Here is a 15,817-nt window from a genome sequence, read left to right on the forward strand (position 1 = left end):
ATAAAGCTGTCCATATAGACCATCCTCCGCACCGCCATCAACATCATCCCTTCCACACTGCGCTCCACGAGCACTTCAAGCCTCGCTTTCAGATCGCTCTACTGCAGGGTAGTCTTTCTGGTCACGATTGCAGACTGACAGCGGTGAGAGCCGGTGGTGAGGAGGACAGTCTATGTGGACAGCCTTACCCCGGATGCCTGCATTCTTTGATGTGCCTCTTTTATTCATCAACCATGTGAGTTGCTAAATGTTGAACCTTCATTGAATATAACCATACTGCTACACTTAGAGGCATCTCTCTTCTTTTTTATACTCAGTTGTGACATGATGCTACTCTAGCTCCTGCTGGATTTTGCTTCTAATCCCCTTGTAGAGGCTGCCATGTGTGGATGGATATTTTATGGTTACACAACCTATCACATTGCTATAATCTTTTTTACAAACCCAATTCCAAAAAAGTTGGGACACTGTACAAATTGTGAGTAAAAAAGGAATGGACTAATTTACAAATCTCATAAACTTATATTTTATTCACAACATAATATAGATAACATATCAAAAGTTAAGAAGTGAGACATTTTGAAGTGTCATGCCAAATATTAACTCACTTTGGATTTCATGAGAGCTACACATTCCAAAAAAAGTTGGGACAGTTAGCAATAAGAGACCGGAAAAGTTAAATGTACATATAAGAAAGAGAACCAATTTGCAACTTATTAGGTCAATTGGCAACATGATTGGGTATAAAAAGAGCCTCTCAGAGTGGCAGTGTCTCTCAGAAGTCAAGATAGACAGAGGATCACCAATTCCCTTAATGCTGCGGCAAAAAATAGTGGAGCAATATCAGAAAGGAGTTTCTCACAGAAAAATGGCAGAGTTTGAAGTTATCATTATCTACAGGCCCTTAGACAGCACTGCATCACATACAGAAATGCTGCTGTAATGGAAATCACAACATGGGCTCAGGAATACTTCCAGAAAACATTGTCGGTGAACACAATCCTCCGTGCTTTTCGCCATTGCCGGCTAAAACTCTATAGGCCAAAAAAGAAACCATATCTAAACATGATCCAGAAGCGCAGGCGTTTTCTCTGGGCCAAGGCTTATTTAAAATGGACTGTGGCAAAGTGGAAAACTGTTCTGTGTTCAGACGAATCTTCTGAGTTCTTTTTGGAAAACTGGGACGCCATGTCATCTGTACTAAAGAGTACAAGGACAACCCAAATTGTTATCAGCGCTCAGTGCAGAAGCCTGCATCTCTGATGGTATGGGGTTGCATGAGTGCGTGTGGCATGGGCAACTTACACATCTAGAAAGGCACCATCAATGCTGAAAGGTATATTCAAGTTCTAGAACAACATATGCTCCCATCCAGACGTCGTCTCTTTCAGGGAAGACCTTGCATTTTCCATCATGACAATGCCAGACCACATAATGCATCAATTACAACATCATGGCTGCGTAGAAGAAGCATCCGGTTACTGAAATGGCCAGCCTGCAGTCAAGCGTGCCCCCAATCAATGCAGAGTGCCACAGCATGCCCCCAATCAATGCAGAGTGCCACAGCCTGCCCCCATCAATGCAGAGTGCCACAGCATGCCCCCATCAATGCAGAATGCCACAGCGTGCCCCCAATCAATGCAGAGTGCCACAGCATGCCCCCCAATCATTGCAGAGTGCCACAGCATGCCCCCAATCAATGCAGTGCACCACAGCGTGCCCTAATCATTGCAGAGTGCCACAGCATTGCCCCCAATCAATGCAGAGTGCCACAGTATGCCCCCCCAATCAATGCAGAGTGCCACAGCATGCCCCCAATCAATGCAGAGCGCCACAGCATTGCCCCCAATCATTGCAGAGTGCCAAAGCATTGCCCCCAATTAATGCAGAGCGCCACAGCATTGCCCCCAATCATTGCAGAGTGCCACAGCATTGCCCCCAATCAATGCAGAGCACCACAGCATTGCCCTCAATCATTGCAGAGTACCACAGCATTGTCCCCAATCATTGCAGAGTGCCACAGCATTGCCCCCAATCATTGCAGAGTGCCACAGCATTGCCCCCAATCAATGCAGAGTGCCACAGCATGCCCCCCCAATCAATGCAGAGCACCACAGCATGCCCCCAATCAATGCAGAGCGCCACAGCATTGCCCCCAATCATTGCAGAGTGCCACAGCATTGCCCCCAATCATTGCAGAGTGCCACAGCATGCCCCCAATCAATGCAGAGCACCACAGCATTGCCCCCAATAATTGCAGAGTGCCACAGCATTGCCCCCAATCTTTGCAGAGCGCCACAGCATTGTCCTTAATCATTGCAGAGCGCCACAGCATTGCCCCCAATCGTTGCAGAGTGCCACAGCATTGCCCCCAATCAATGCAGTGTGCCACAGCATGCCCCCAATCAATGCAGAGCGCCACAGCAATCCCCCCAATCATTGCAGAGTGCCACAGCATTGCCCCCAATCAATGCAGTGTGCCACAGCATGCCCCCAATCAATGCAGAGCGCCACAGCAATCCCCCCAATCATTGCAGAGTGCCACAGCATTGCCCCCAATCATTGCAGAGCGCCACAGCATTGTCCTTAATCATTGCAGAGCGCCACAGCGTGCCCCCATCAATGCAGAGACCAGCGTGCCCCCTTCAATGCAGTGTGGGCTTCCCCCCCCCCAGACCAATGCACTTACCTGGTGGCGGCTTCTCTTCAGTCCCGGCGGCGGTGGCGGCGGCTACTACTCACTCTGTCCCCCGGCGCGTCTCCTGAAGTCCTCCCGCCTCCTCCTCGGCCAATGGCATGAGGTTTGCCTTGCAGCCAATCAGGAAGCGCGTATCAGACGCGCTTCCTGATTGGCCAGGAGGAGGATCGGTGTGGCAATAGCAAATTTTCTTTCGCTATTGTCACACAATGGGTGGGCTCGGGACGCACTGCTCTGCTCCCCGAGCCCACCCTTTGCATCGCCCTATTAGAGCCTCTGGCTCTAATCAGGTGATGTAAAAAAAAAAATCCCCATTAAGCTCCATGCCCCGGCGCCCCTGCATGCAGATTAGGGGGCCGGACACGTGGATGGGGGGCGGCGCCCCTGCGCCCCCAACACACCGGCCGCCACTGCCACTGAGAGAGAAGAACAGTCAGCTGTTATAAACACAGCTGACCATTCTTCTCCCTGGAATGATCATAGAGCCCCTGTGATCCTTCTATATAGGATCACAGGTCTCTATGATCATTTTACAAGCCACGCCCGCCACAATTAGAAACACGCCCCTAGGTACACATTTAACCCCTTGATCACCCACACTGTTAACCCCTTCCCTGCCAGTGTCATTAGTACAGTAACAGTGCATATTTTAGCACTGATTACTGTAGTAATGTCACTGGTCCCCCCAAAAGTGTAAAAAATGTCAGTCAGGGGTCCGATTTGCCTGCCGCAATGTCGCAGTCCCGCAAAAAATCGCAGATCGCCGCCATTACTAGAAAATTTTAAAAAAATTACAGAAGTCTTTTCCGTAGTTAGTAGACACAATAACTTTTGCGCAAACCAATCAAAGTACGCTTATTGCAATTTTTTTTAACAAAAATATGTAGCAGAAAAAAAAATGGCCTAAAATGTTAAAAAATTTTGCTTTTTACATTTTATTTTTTTGGGGGAATGTTATATAGCAGAATGTGAATATTGTTTTTTTTTTTTTTTTTTTCAGAATTGTCGCTCTTTTTTTGTTTATAGTGCAAAAAATAAAAATTGCACAGGTGATCAAATACCACCAAAAGAAAGCTCTATTCTCTATTTGTGGGGAAAAAAAACCCATCAATTTTATTTAGGTATAGCATTGCACGACCACGCAATTGTCCGTCAAAGTAACGCAGTGCCGAATCGCAAAATATGGCCTGGTCATTAAGGGGGCAAATCCTTTTGATCCAGAAGTGGTTAAACTGCTGGTGAATCACTTTAAAAACATGCACCCTAAAGAGACACCCGCAGTGAATATCACATTCACTACTTTGTAAACCCCAGAGATTTACAGTTCATATTAGATAAACAACGTGACAGATTAAAAAAAAATGTCAGAACAATTTGTCAGAGGATATGGCCAGGGAACCTATGTACCATTGTTTAATTAACTAAATATAATGTATTGTTTTTATAGTAGCATATTTTATTCAGTAAAAATCCACTAAATCAGCTGTGAATTTTTCTTCCTACAGAAGACAGGAAAGACAGAAATCGCAGTTTTACTGACCATTTTACCCTTTTTCCAAAGTCTGACAAAAAAAATTGGCATGGAATAGCAAAAAAAAAAAACACACACACTCAATTTAGGTTTCAATGGTCAATAAAAATAACAAATACTAGACATAGCCTTACAGGTATATAAACTACTGAATCAGCAACCTCAGAAAATACAGTCACAATGTCCATCAGGATTAGACTGGATGACTAAACCCACCAAGTAAACACCATGACCTAATCTGTATAAAAAGACAGGGTGGGTTGTAGCCACGGTCTGCAGAAAGTGGGGATTTTTTTTTAGAGAAGCAGCACATGGTGTCTTGCAGCCTGCCAAAATGCACCAATCATTAGTCTGTTGCGGGGGGCAGCTTTCCTTGCAGAGACCACTAGCAGTCTGCAAAATAAAAAGTGGAAAGGAAAAGAGAACAATAGCACACTTTGCACTATCCCTTGAGGGTTCCCGCCAAGCGCTGGGGACCCAATTATTAAGACATATTTATCACAATGTCTTAGCTAGTGGCTTTGTACCTCCATCCCAACTAGGTAGCCAGAATGCCGATCCATGGGACCGACGGCCGCGTTTGCCGCCGGGCACCCGTGATTGATCCCTGCTGAGAGAGAAGGACAGTCAGCTGTTGTAAAGACAGCTGACTGTTCTCTCTGAAATAATCACAAAGCGCCTGTAATCCTTCTATATAGGATCACATGTCTCTATAATCATTTTACAAGCCCATCCCCCATACAGTTAGAAAACACTCCCCTAGGCTCACACTTAACCCTTTGATCACCACTGTGTTAACCCCTTCCCTGCCAATGCCAGTATAACAGTAACAGTGCATATTTTTAGCACTGACTACTGTAGTAATGTCACTGGTCCCCCCAAAAGTGTCAAAAATGTCAGTTAAATTCTTATCATAATAATGCAAAAAGCTATATATAAAGGCACCATAGGCGTGCGCACAGGGTGTGCCGGGAGTGCCTGGGCACTCCCTAATCACCTAGTGCACATTAGCATTATCGCTCTGTGTGCAGGTGGGGAGATGAGAAATATCTCACTCATACCAGCTCAGCCATAAGAGAAGTGCTTAAGCACTTCTCTTTCATTGTGCCAGCAGGGAGATAAATGCATCAGGCCATGTACATTTAGACACACACTTCCATGTGTGTTTGAGATTTGGGGTGCACACCCTAATGTAATAGGCTGCGCACACCGATGAAAGGCACTATGCATCCCCAATAAGAGAAGACATTGTGACAGACAAAAAAGAGCTTTGCTTTATGTCAACAAATAATGCATCACAGTTTTACTCTTCAAACTATAAACTATAGTATAAAACAAACTATAAAACAATTCTTCCCAAAACTACAAATAAAAAAATAAATAAAAAAAAGTTAAAGGTGTAAACTGTGCTGACTTATGCAACATTATTTATTCCTCAAGAAGTTCTAATATTTCCATGATCCAGTGCTTTTCCAATATTACATTAAAAAGACCTCCTTAGTTTAATACAGTTTTAGTTGAATACAACCCCTTAGTCAACGACAACAGCAAAAACAGCCCAGTCTGCATTTTGTGCATACTTGGCCACTGCAAGATTAGCAAGTAATAGCTAAAGCTGAAAAAAAAAAAAAAAAAAAACGGATTACTTCATGTATTGTATTCTTATCGTTAAGCTTCAGAACTGAAATATTAGTTATCATGTACAATGTGCAGTCCAGCACAAAAAGGCTGGAAGCAGGTGAAATAATCAGAGATGTTGATAGCCACTGGTTTGTAAGTGACAATTTAATTAAACCGAGTATGCTGTGCTGCCATACCAGAAAGTTATGCTCAAGTAAAGCTACTTAATCACAAGGAAAATTTTAATTACTGCTGGTTTCTAATATGCAAGAACAAAAGTTTTAATTTAGCTTTAGTAATGAGACCTTTAATCACTTTCAGGGCGGATTACATATTCTGTGCATGTTAAACAATGGTAGAGAATACTTTACTGCAAGGCTAGTCTAAAGTTCAGTTTCACCTCAATGAGAATTCCTTTTTCCTAAACATACCAGAGAGTGTTGCAATTACCCAACAATCAGCCTCATGTAAGAAAGCAATTTGTTTTTGGTCCAGAAAAAAAAAAACAATCTCAACCTCTAACATTTTTCCTCCTGCTATTAGGCTGGCCATACATGGGTTGAATTTCAAAAGAATTTTCTTTCGAAAATCTTATCTAAGAATTTTTGTTCGAATTTTGCACCATTAGTGGGCCGCAGCAATGGCCAATTTTCGTGCGGTCATCGTATTTGAGTGATTGGGCATGTTGGAAATTTTTTGAAAAACTAACAATTTTCTAATCAATGATGGGAGAATCGTGTGAGAAATACAATTAAAAAAAATGTGCATAATTGCAAGAAAAGAAAATTCCCGGAGAGAAATGAAGATTCCCAGGCCCAAAAAAATTATTTTCTGTAGCAATATAAGGTGAAATTGAAGGCTTGGTCGTTCAAATTTCATAATCAATGGTGGCACCATCGAATCACAAAACGCACAAAATTTCTGATGTTCGAAAGAATGTTCTTTCAAAATTCGACACATGTATGGCCTGCCTAACCCTCACCCTAACCACACTTCAAGACTTTTTGTAAAAATAATTAAGCATTTAGCCTGCTCTAGAGCCTACTGATTTGTGCCGGGCTGCTACAGAAACAAGAATATGAATGAAGTGCTGACTTTGTGCTAATCTGATTCCCCACTCACTCACAGTAATCTCTAACCTATTTTCAGCTTTCTATACATATGAATTTTCATCTTCTTAAGAGAAGTTGGGAAAAAATTAAAGAGGCATATCATTTAACTGCAAATAAAAAATAGAGAGAACAGAGAAGCGCCACCTGAGTGTAGTATTAAAACAATCCTTAACTGGCATAAAAGGTAATGTACTCACATGAGAGATAGGAAAGCAGGCTTTACAGCAAGTCATCCAATCCGCTGCAGGGGAGGCAGGAGAGGTGTAGACAGCCCTGGGTCCTGGCTGTGTCAGTGGCTTCTGGCACTTCCTGGTGTCCTGTCGGCGTCACAGCTTCTCCTTCATCACATCCAGCGGAAGTGGGGCAGTGCTAGCGTTCGGGGCATGCGTGCCCCTTCATCAGGCAAGCCTTTTTTATTTGTCTACCATGCACAGAGTCCCCTCCTAACTCTGATAGAGCTGGTGGCCACCCAGCCATCCATCTCTACATAGACTCTACTCCATGGACTTTGTATCTATATACACCTAAAACATTTATCATTATTGTGTTTTTTATCAATATTTTTTGATTCTCTATATCTGCTTTTACAGTGCTTTGCGAAAGTATTCGGCCCCCTTGAACTTTGCGAGCTTTTGCCACATTTCAGGCTTTAAACATAAAGATATAAAACTGTAATTTTTTGTGAAGAATCAACAAGTGGGACACAATCATGAAGTGGAACGAAATTTATTGGATATTTCAAATTTTTTTAACAAATAAAAAACTGAAAAATTGGGCGTGCAAAATTATTCAGCCCCCTTAAGTTAATACTTTGTAGCGCCACCTTTTGCTGCGATTACAGCTGTAAGTCGCTTGGGGTATGTTTCTCAGTTTTGCACATGGAGAGACTGAAATTTTTGCCCATTACTCCTTACAAAACAGCTCGAGCTCAGTGAGGTTGGATGGAGAGCGTTTGTGAACAGCAGTTTTCAGTTCTTTCCACAGATTCTCGATTGGATTCAGGTCTGGACTTTGACTTGGCCATTCTAACACCTGGATATGTTTATTTGTGAACCATTCCATTGTAGATTTTGCTTTATGTTTTGGATCATTGTCTTGTTGGAAGACAAATCTCCGTCCCAGTCTCAGGTTTTTTGCAGACTCCTTTAGGTTTTCTTCCAGAATGGTCCTGTATTTGGCTCCATCCATCTTCCCATCAATTTTAACCATCTTCCCTGTCCCTGCTGAAGAAAAGCAGGCCCAAACCATGATGCTGCCACCACCATGTTTGACAGTGGGGATGGTGTGTTCAGGGTGATGAGCTGTGTTGCTTTTACGCCAAACATAACGTTTTGCATTGTTGCCAAAAAGTTCGATTTTGGTTTCATCTGACCATAGCACCTTCTTCCACATGTTTGGTGTGTCTCCCAGGTGGCTTGTGGCAAACTTTAAACAACACTTTTTATGGATATATTTAAGAAATGGCTTTCTTCTTGCCACTCTTACATAAAGGCCAGATTTGTGCAGTATATGACTGATTGTTGTCCTATGGACAGAGTCTCCCACCTCAGCTGTAGATCTCTGCAGTTCATCCAGAGTGATCATGAACCTCTTGGCTGCATCTCTGATCAGTCTTCTCCTTGTATGAGCTGAAAGTTTAGAGGGACGGCCAGGTCTTCATAGATTTGCAGTGGTCTGATTCTCCTTCCATTTCAATATTATCGCTTGCACGGTGCTCCTTTGGATGTTTAAAGCATGGGAAATCTTTTTGTATCCAAATCCGGCTTTAAACTTCTCCACAACAGTATCTCGGACCTGCCTGGCGTGTTCCTTGTTCTTCATGATGCTCTCTGCGCTTTAAATGGACCTCTGAGACTATCACAGTGCAGGTGCATTTATATGGAGACTTGATTACACACAGGTGGATTCTATTTATCATCATTGTATGTCGGTATAACCTCGCGCTTATGGTATTGTGCAAAATAAATAAATAAATAATTGGATAAATATCTGTGCAATCACAAGCTGCTTGCTGCAAATTAAAGTGCTAGTGCTCTTTAAAATAATGTGAACCCAATGTTGCAGCGCTGCTTAAAATAAGTAAAAATAGTGAAATAAATATGTAAACTTGTGCAAATGTGCAAACATGTGCAAAGTATACCGTGCAAATCTCGCAAGATCATATAATAAATACTTCAAATTCATGCAAAAAATATGAATCTCATATTAAATCATATAGTCCATATAAAGTCCATCAAAGTGCAGACAAAGTGCTCCTGTGCTTCCTATGTGCATGGATGGGGATGATCCCCCTGTGGTTTTCTACTTACCACAATACGCTCGGTTTAGAGCATGTAATGATGTCTTGCAGTATAATCACAGTACTCTCTAACACCTTGGAATCCATAATCAAGTTGGTGAGATCCTTAATGGTGGTCCTTGAAGCTTCCCCGAGTTCCCTCATGGAAAAGAAAAGCCATCCATAGTGAAGAACTATGAATAACTTTGCACGCCCAATTTTTCAGTTTTTTATTTGTTAACAAAGTTTGAAATATCCAATAAATTTCGTTCCACTTCATGACTGTGTCCCACTTGTTGTCGATTCTTCACAAAAAATTACAGTTTTATAACTGAAGCCTGTAATGTGGCAAATTCAAGGGGGGTGTATACTTTCGCAAGGCACTGTATATCTATTGTTTACATTCGTTTTTATAATTCTCCCCTCACACTGTGGGTTAAATAGCGCTGGTCCAGCATATGTTTTATATACATATATATATATATATATATATATATATATATATATATATATATATATATATATATATATATATATATAATTTAACTGCCTCCAACATCTCAGATGCGACCTACAAAGATAAAGCATATTTCATTTTTATTAATTTAAACTAGAAAAGCGTATGCACAATTCCATAAACACATGATCAAAAATTCCTACTGTTCCTGCCTGCAGGGCCCTGTGGCATGGAAATATTTCATAAGTCTGCTACAATGATATTTCTAAACCATAACTAATTACTAATATATATAGGTATACCATACCGTCTGCATGTCTTTAAAGTGTTACTAAACCCACAACAGTAAAATCAGTCTGTATATGCAGTAAAGCATGCTTGTTCTACTTACGGTGGAACCTAAAGCCTCATACACACGCATCGAAATTCGGCCGGGAATTTTCGTCCGACGACCGATCCGCCGATTTTCGGCTTGTTAGTATGATGCTTCCAACAACCAACAGGCTATAAAATTTTTGTCGACCGTCAAAACACGTCCGATTTTCGTGCAGTCAGTACAGATTTCGACAGGGAAAAATCTTATGACCAAGACTGGGCATGCTCAGAGAAGAAAGAACACAAAGAAAGCAAACCAACACATGACATCACTTCTGAAGTAGAATTTTGTCGTGCGGGAAAATTCGTGAGCACTAGAGGCACATTCCAACCAACAAAACACAACTCTGGACAAAAGACGGACGACCGGTCGGCGGAAATTCCTTGCGTGTGTACTAGGCTTAAGGCTCCATTCCCACCTGAGGGTATCCTTTTCAGGCGTTTTTTTTTTTTGGCTAATTTCAGGAGGCTTTTCTGGCTTTTTTCAGGCATTGTTCAGGCATTTTTTGCAGGTGTTTGGAGGCAGGCATTGACATCTAACAAAAACGCTTGTAATCTGCCAAAAAAGAATGATCCCCTGATGACGTCAGCACGCCTGACGAAACGTGCGTCGGGATCGTGAGACCGTAGCGTTCCGGTGGGGTGGAGCGCAGATGCATAAGCGGCGTCCCATCCACCAGAAGTAGCCGAACGATCTGTATTTATTGTGGCATTCTACTTACCGCTATGTAGTAAGTGCATTACCTTTTAATTAAATTTGTATACCTGGCAATATTACACTATTGGAGTCTTCTTATTTCCTACAACATGTTGTCCGGAGTCCCGGAGCTACCTTTATACTACTGGCCTATTACACACTAGATGTGAAGACAGTATCAGGATAACCTGGAGCTCGTGTGGAGACACATGCTGGTCATGACCCCCTATAATTAAGGGGTCAACTTCTTCTGGTAAGAAGTATTTTATCCGAGCACTGGGTGCATGGTGATTGGTGAAGACACTTTATATCAAGTCCAATTTGCTGCTGAGACAAGTAGTTTGCACCGAGCACTTTAAGGACTTTATTTATTTATATATTTTGATATATTTATTCACCCATGAATTCACATCGGTTTATTTATTATTGTGATTTATGTAAGACATAACATTGTTTATGCATTAGCACTTTATTGTGATTTTACTGCTGAGCGCAATAATCCTTTTCTTTATCACATATTGCGTTTTCACGTTTTTATTGCCGCTCGCTAGAGGAAGAAATTCCCTATTTTCACATTTATTTATTTATTTATTGTCAAATATCACTCTGTTTGCGCGGTTCTTTTTTGGTTTATACCGAATTTTGTTTTTCAAAAAAGAAGCTTGTGTACTTTTTTGAGTGTCGGGCTTTTGCTTCAGGTGATAAAACGCTAAGATATGAACAGGGGCCATTGAAATGAATGGGATTTTGCTTGTTGGGCATTTTGAGATTTCTGAGATGAGTGTTTTATGAGCTAAAATAAGCGCAGGTGTGAACAGGGCCTTAGGGGTTAAAGGAGTTGTAAAGGCAGAAGGTTTTATTGTATTTTAATGCATTCTATGCATTAAGATAAAAAGCCTTATGTGTGTAGAAGCCTAGCCAGCACCCCCTAATACTTACCTGAGCCCATCTCTACCCAGCAATATCCACGAGTCCCTCGGCCATCCGGGACTCTCCCTCCTGATTGGCTGAGATACAGCAGTGGTGCCATTGGCTCCTGCTGCTGTCAATCAAAGTCATTTAGCCAATCAGGAGAGAGAGGGGATGGGGCCGAATGGCAGCTCCATGTCTGAATGGACATACACAGCTGCAGCTCGGCTCGGGTGCCCCCATAGCAAGCTGCTTGCTGTGGGGGCACTTGACAGGAGGGAGGAGCCAGGAGAAGCAAAGAGAGACCAAAGAAAAATAGGATCCGGGCCACTCTGTGCAAAACCAACTGCACAGTGGAGGGAAGTACAGTGGGGATCGAAAATTTGGGCACCCCAGGTAAAAATTTGTATTAATGTGCATAAAGAAGCCAAGGAAAGATGGAAAAATCTCCAAAAGGCATCAAATTACAGATTAGACATTCTTATAATATGTCAACAAAAGTTCGATTTTATTTCCATAATTTACACTTTCAAAATAACAGAAAACAAAACATGACGTAAACTCTATTTGTAGCCAGCCAAGAGTCTTTCAATTCTTGTTTGAGGTATCTTTGCCCATTCTTCCTTACAAAAGTCTTCCAGTTCTTTGAGATTTCTGGGCTGTCTGTCAAGCACTGCTCTTTTAAGGTCTATCCATAGATTTTCAATTATGTTGAGGTCATTAGATTGTGAAAGCAATGGCAAAACCTTCAGTTTACGCCTCTTGATGTAATCCCCTGTGGATTTTGAGGTGTGTTTAGGATCATTATCCATTTGTAGAAGCCACCCTCTCTTTAACTTCAGATTTTTGACAGATGGCATCAAGTTACCATCCAAAATTTGCTGAAATTTTATTGAATCCATTTTTCCTTCTACTCGTGAGATGTTCCCTGTGCCACTGGCTGCAATACAACCCCAAAGCATGATTGATCCACCCCCATGCTTAACAGTTGGACAGAGGTTCTTTTTTTATTAAATTCTGTGCCCCTTCTTCTCCAAACGTACCTTTGCTCATTCTGGACAAAAAAGTTAAATTTTAACCTCATCGGTCCACAGAACTTGTTTCCAAAATGCATCAGGCTTGTCTATATGTTCATTTGCAAAGGTCAAACGCTGATTTTTGTGGTGAGGACGTAGAAGAGGTTTTCTTCTGATGACTCTTCCATGAAGACCATATTTGTACAAGTATCTCTTTATAGTGGAATAGTGTACCACAACTCCAGTGTCTGCCAGATCTTTCTGGAGGGATTGTGCAGTCAAACGTGGGTTTTGAATTGTTTTTCTCACAATCCTGCGAGCTGTTCTGTCTGATATTTTTCTTGGTCTTCCAGATCTTGCTTTAACTTCCACTGTTCCTGATGACTGCCATTTCTTAATTATATTCCAAACAAAATATTGACATCTGAAAACGCTTTGCTATCTTCTTATAGCCTTCTCCAGCTTTGTGAGTGTCAACTATTTTCAGTTTCAGTTTTCTAGACAACTGCTTAGAAGATCTCATGGTGCTGATTTTTGGGGCAAGGTCAGATGAGTCTGGGCATTTAAAACCTTTGAGATTGACATCACCTGGTCTTCCCAGATGATGATTGAGAACAATCCATGACACTGGCAGGTCTCAGCCTTGCAAAGGGGGCAGTGCATGCTATAAATTCTGCAGGGTGCCCAAACTTTTGCAGACGCCATTTTTTTGGTTTTCTGTAATTTTGAAAGTGTCAATGATGGAAATAAAATCAAAGTTTTGTTGACATATTATAAGAATGTCTAATCTGTAATTTGATGCCTTTTGGAGATTTTTCCATCTTTCCTTGGCTTCTTTATGCACATTAATACAAATTTTTACCTGGGGTGCCCAAACTTTCGATCCCCACTGTATAACATGTTTGTTATTAAAAGAAATAAAAACAGGAGACTTTACAATCACTTTAATCCTCTTCATTGTGTAAAAAGGGTGTTTGATCCTTTCTTCTCCGATCCTCACTTTCTTTTACTGTCCCCAATCCATCTGCCATAGGACAAAACCTTGGAGGCACTCTGAACATGGAACAGTTTAGTGTGTTTTGCTAGAGAGTTTTTTTTTGGTGGGTGCATGTGATCAGCACAGGTCCAATCATCACTGTCCAGACAGAGGGCAGGGGTCATGCAGCCTCATAGGATAGTCAGAGGAGAATGAAAGCTCCTCCTACAAGCTTTAACCAGTGCTCAGCCAGACACTGATAGAAGTCATATGACCAGACAGAGGGGCAGGGGTTAATGCAGCCTCATAGGACAGTCAGAGGAGAATGAAAGCTCCTCCTACAAGCTTTAACCGGTGCTCAGCCAGACACTGATAGAAGCCATATGACTGCTATATACTGCTAAAGAGAAAATGTATTTATCAGTTTATATTTACTATAATAATTGCATTTTCATGTTCTGTGCACTCTGGGAGACCAGATATAGTGAATGCAGGGTCCTGGGTTTAGTAATACTTCAAATATAAATCATTGATGCCTGCAAAGACTGACTCAACCACACAAGGTTGCACACACCAAGAGGCCATGTTTTCGGTCACATGTGTAACAAGTGAGTTATATAACTTAGGTATCATTTAGTACTCACGGGGGTGCATATCAATTACACTATCTTTGACTTATGCATAAAAGCACAAAGAGAGCTCTTTGAACCTTTATTTGTCAAATCGGTGCAAGGCTTCTGTTTGTAGGTGGTTTCGGCATTAACAAATGACTGAAGAGATATCAAACATCATATAGAAGGGCACCAGTTATAGAGATTCCATATTTCACTTAGAGATAGAAACAGCATAGGATTGGATCACGTAATAACATGGAACTGCTCTTGAGTATGAAGGCTACATAGATGCATAATCATCCATAAGGATAAGCATACTGTTTAAGCTCAAAGTAGCACTTGTAATCTGAATATATATATATATATATATATATATATATATATATATATATATATATAATATATTTACTGTACCAAACCAATGGATGACTAGTAACTATACCTTTATGGGGATTAAGGTTACTTTATCCAATGCCAGTGAGCCCAACTTGCTATCAAACTATTCAAATCAAAGCAAGCTTTTAAAATATGCCCATGATCAGGCCATGCCATTATTAGGAGGCAAATGTTGGCTACTATCGTGATATGGTGTGGAGAGAAAAGCAGCCTCATATATGCAATCAACACACCAACATAGATACATAAATAATGTGTCATCAGAGCTGACATGCTTTTTTAATGCGATAACTTTCACATTATGTAGAAATAAGAAATACAATTGTATTCATTTATTTTTATTAAGTATTTATTAAACTATGATTAAATCAACACTGTACAAAAATACTTTCTAACATTCCTGCTGACAACATGAGAGCGGATTACTCAATTGATCACCTATGTGCCATTTAGGCTTAATGTGTTTGTTTTAGAAGTTGTTTTTGCAGATTTGAAGAACTTGTTTTTTTTCCTTCTAGATATTATTAATAAACATATCACATACTTAGCTTCAAACATCGGTTCTTTCCTGTGCATCAGAACCTGATGTTGGCTGCCATTATCCTGATCATTAGAAATTAAAGAACACAATCCCCCCCCCCCCCCCCGGTCCCATATCCAGGGGGAATTTTGTTCTTTACTTTCTCATACTTAGCTTCATTGCTTTTAACATAAATGTAAATATATGCAAGTTTTCGTTTTTTATTTTGAAAGAAGCTTCACACAATCACTGTCTTCCATACATGGTCTTCTTAGTCTTCATTTTAGTCTTAGTCTTCTTCTTAGTCTTTGTTTTAATCAAGTGCAAAGTTTCTCATTTCTTTAAGGACCACAGATCTGTACTTCTGTTCCAAGCTTTCCATATATTCCAAATAATCCCCAACTTGAAATCCATGAATGGCTTCTTCCTATTAAGAAAATATAATAATAATAATTCACCACTGAAACGATGTATCATAATAAATAGAAGTATATAATAAGGCACAGTAGCAGATAAGTGTTCATCTACACCTGTACTGAGAGATATGTGATTGATTGATGTGGTTACCATATATTAATCTTTATATTATTAAAAAAGGTTACAATACTAAATGTATAT

At 40.9% G+C, this 15,817-nt stretch overlaps 1 protein-coding gene across 2 annotated transcripts in view; it reads right to left on the reverse strand.

Moving 5' to 3' along the window:
• Window positions 1-15,381: 15,381 nt before the first annotated feature.
• TBC1D32 (TBC1 domain family member 32) overlaps window positions 15,382-15,817 on the reverse strand; it is a 532,407-nt gene continuing 531,971 nt past the window's right edge. For both annotated transcript variants that reach the window (XM_082249090.1, XM_082249089.1), the window contains exon 34: window positions 15,382-15,626. In XM_082249090.1, the coding sequence (XP_082105216.1) occupies window positions 15,513-15,626 (114 nt within the window). In that variant the 3' untranslated portion in view covers window positions 15,382-15,512. The remainder of the gene's footprint in view (window positions 15,627-15,817) is intronic.

This window comes from Pelophylax lessonae (assembly GCF_965119305.1).
Source record: "Pelophylax lessonae genome assembly, chromosome: 3".
Classification (NCBI taxonomy): Eukaryota; Metazoa; Chordata; class Amphibia; order Anura; family Ranidae; genus Pelophylax; species Pelophylax lessonae.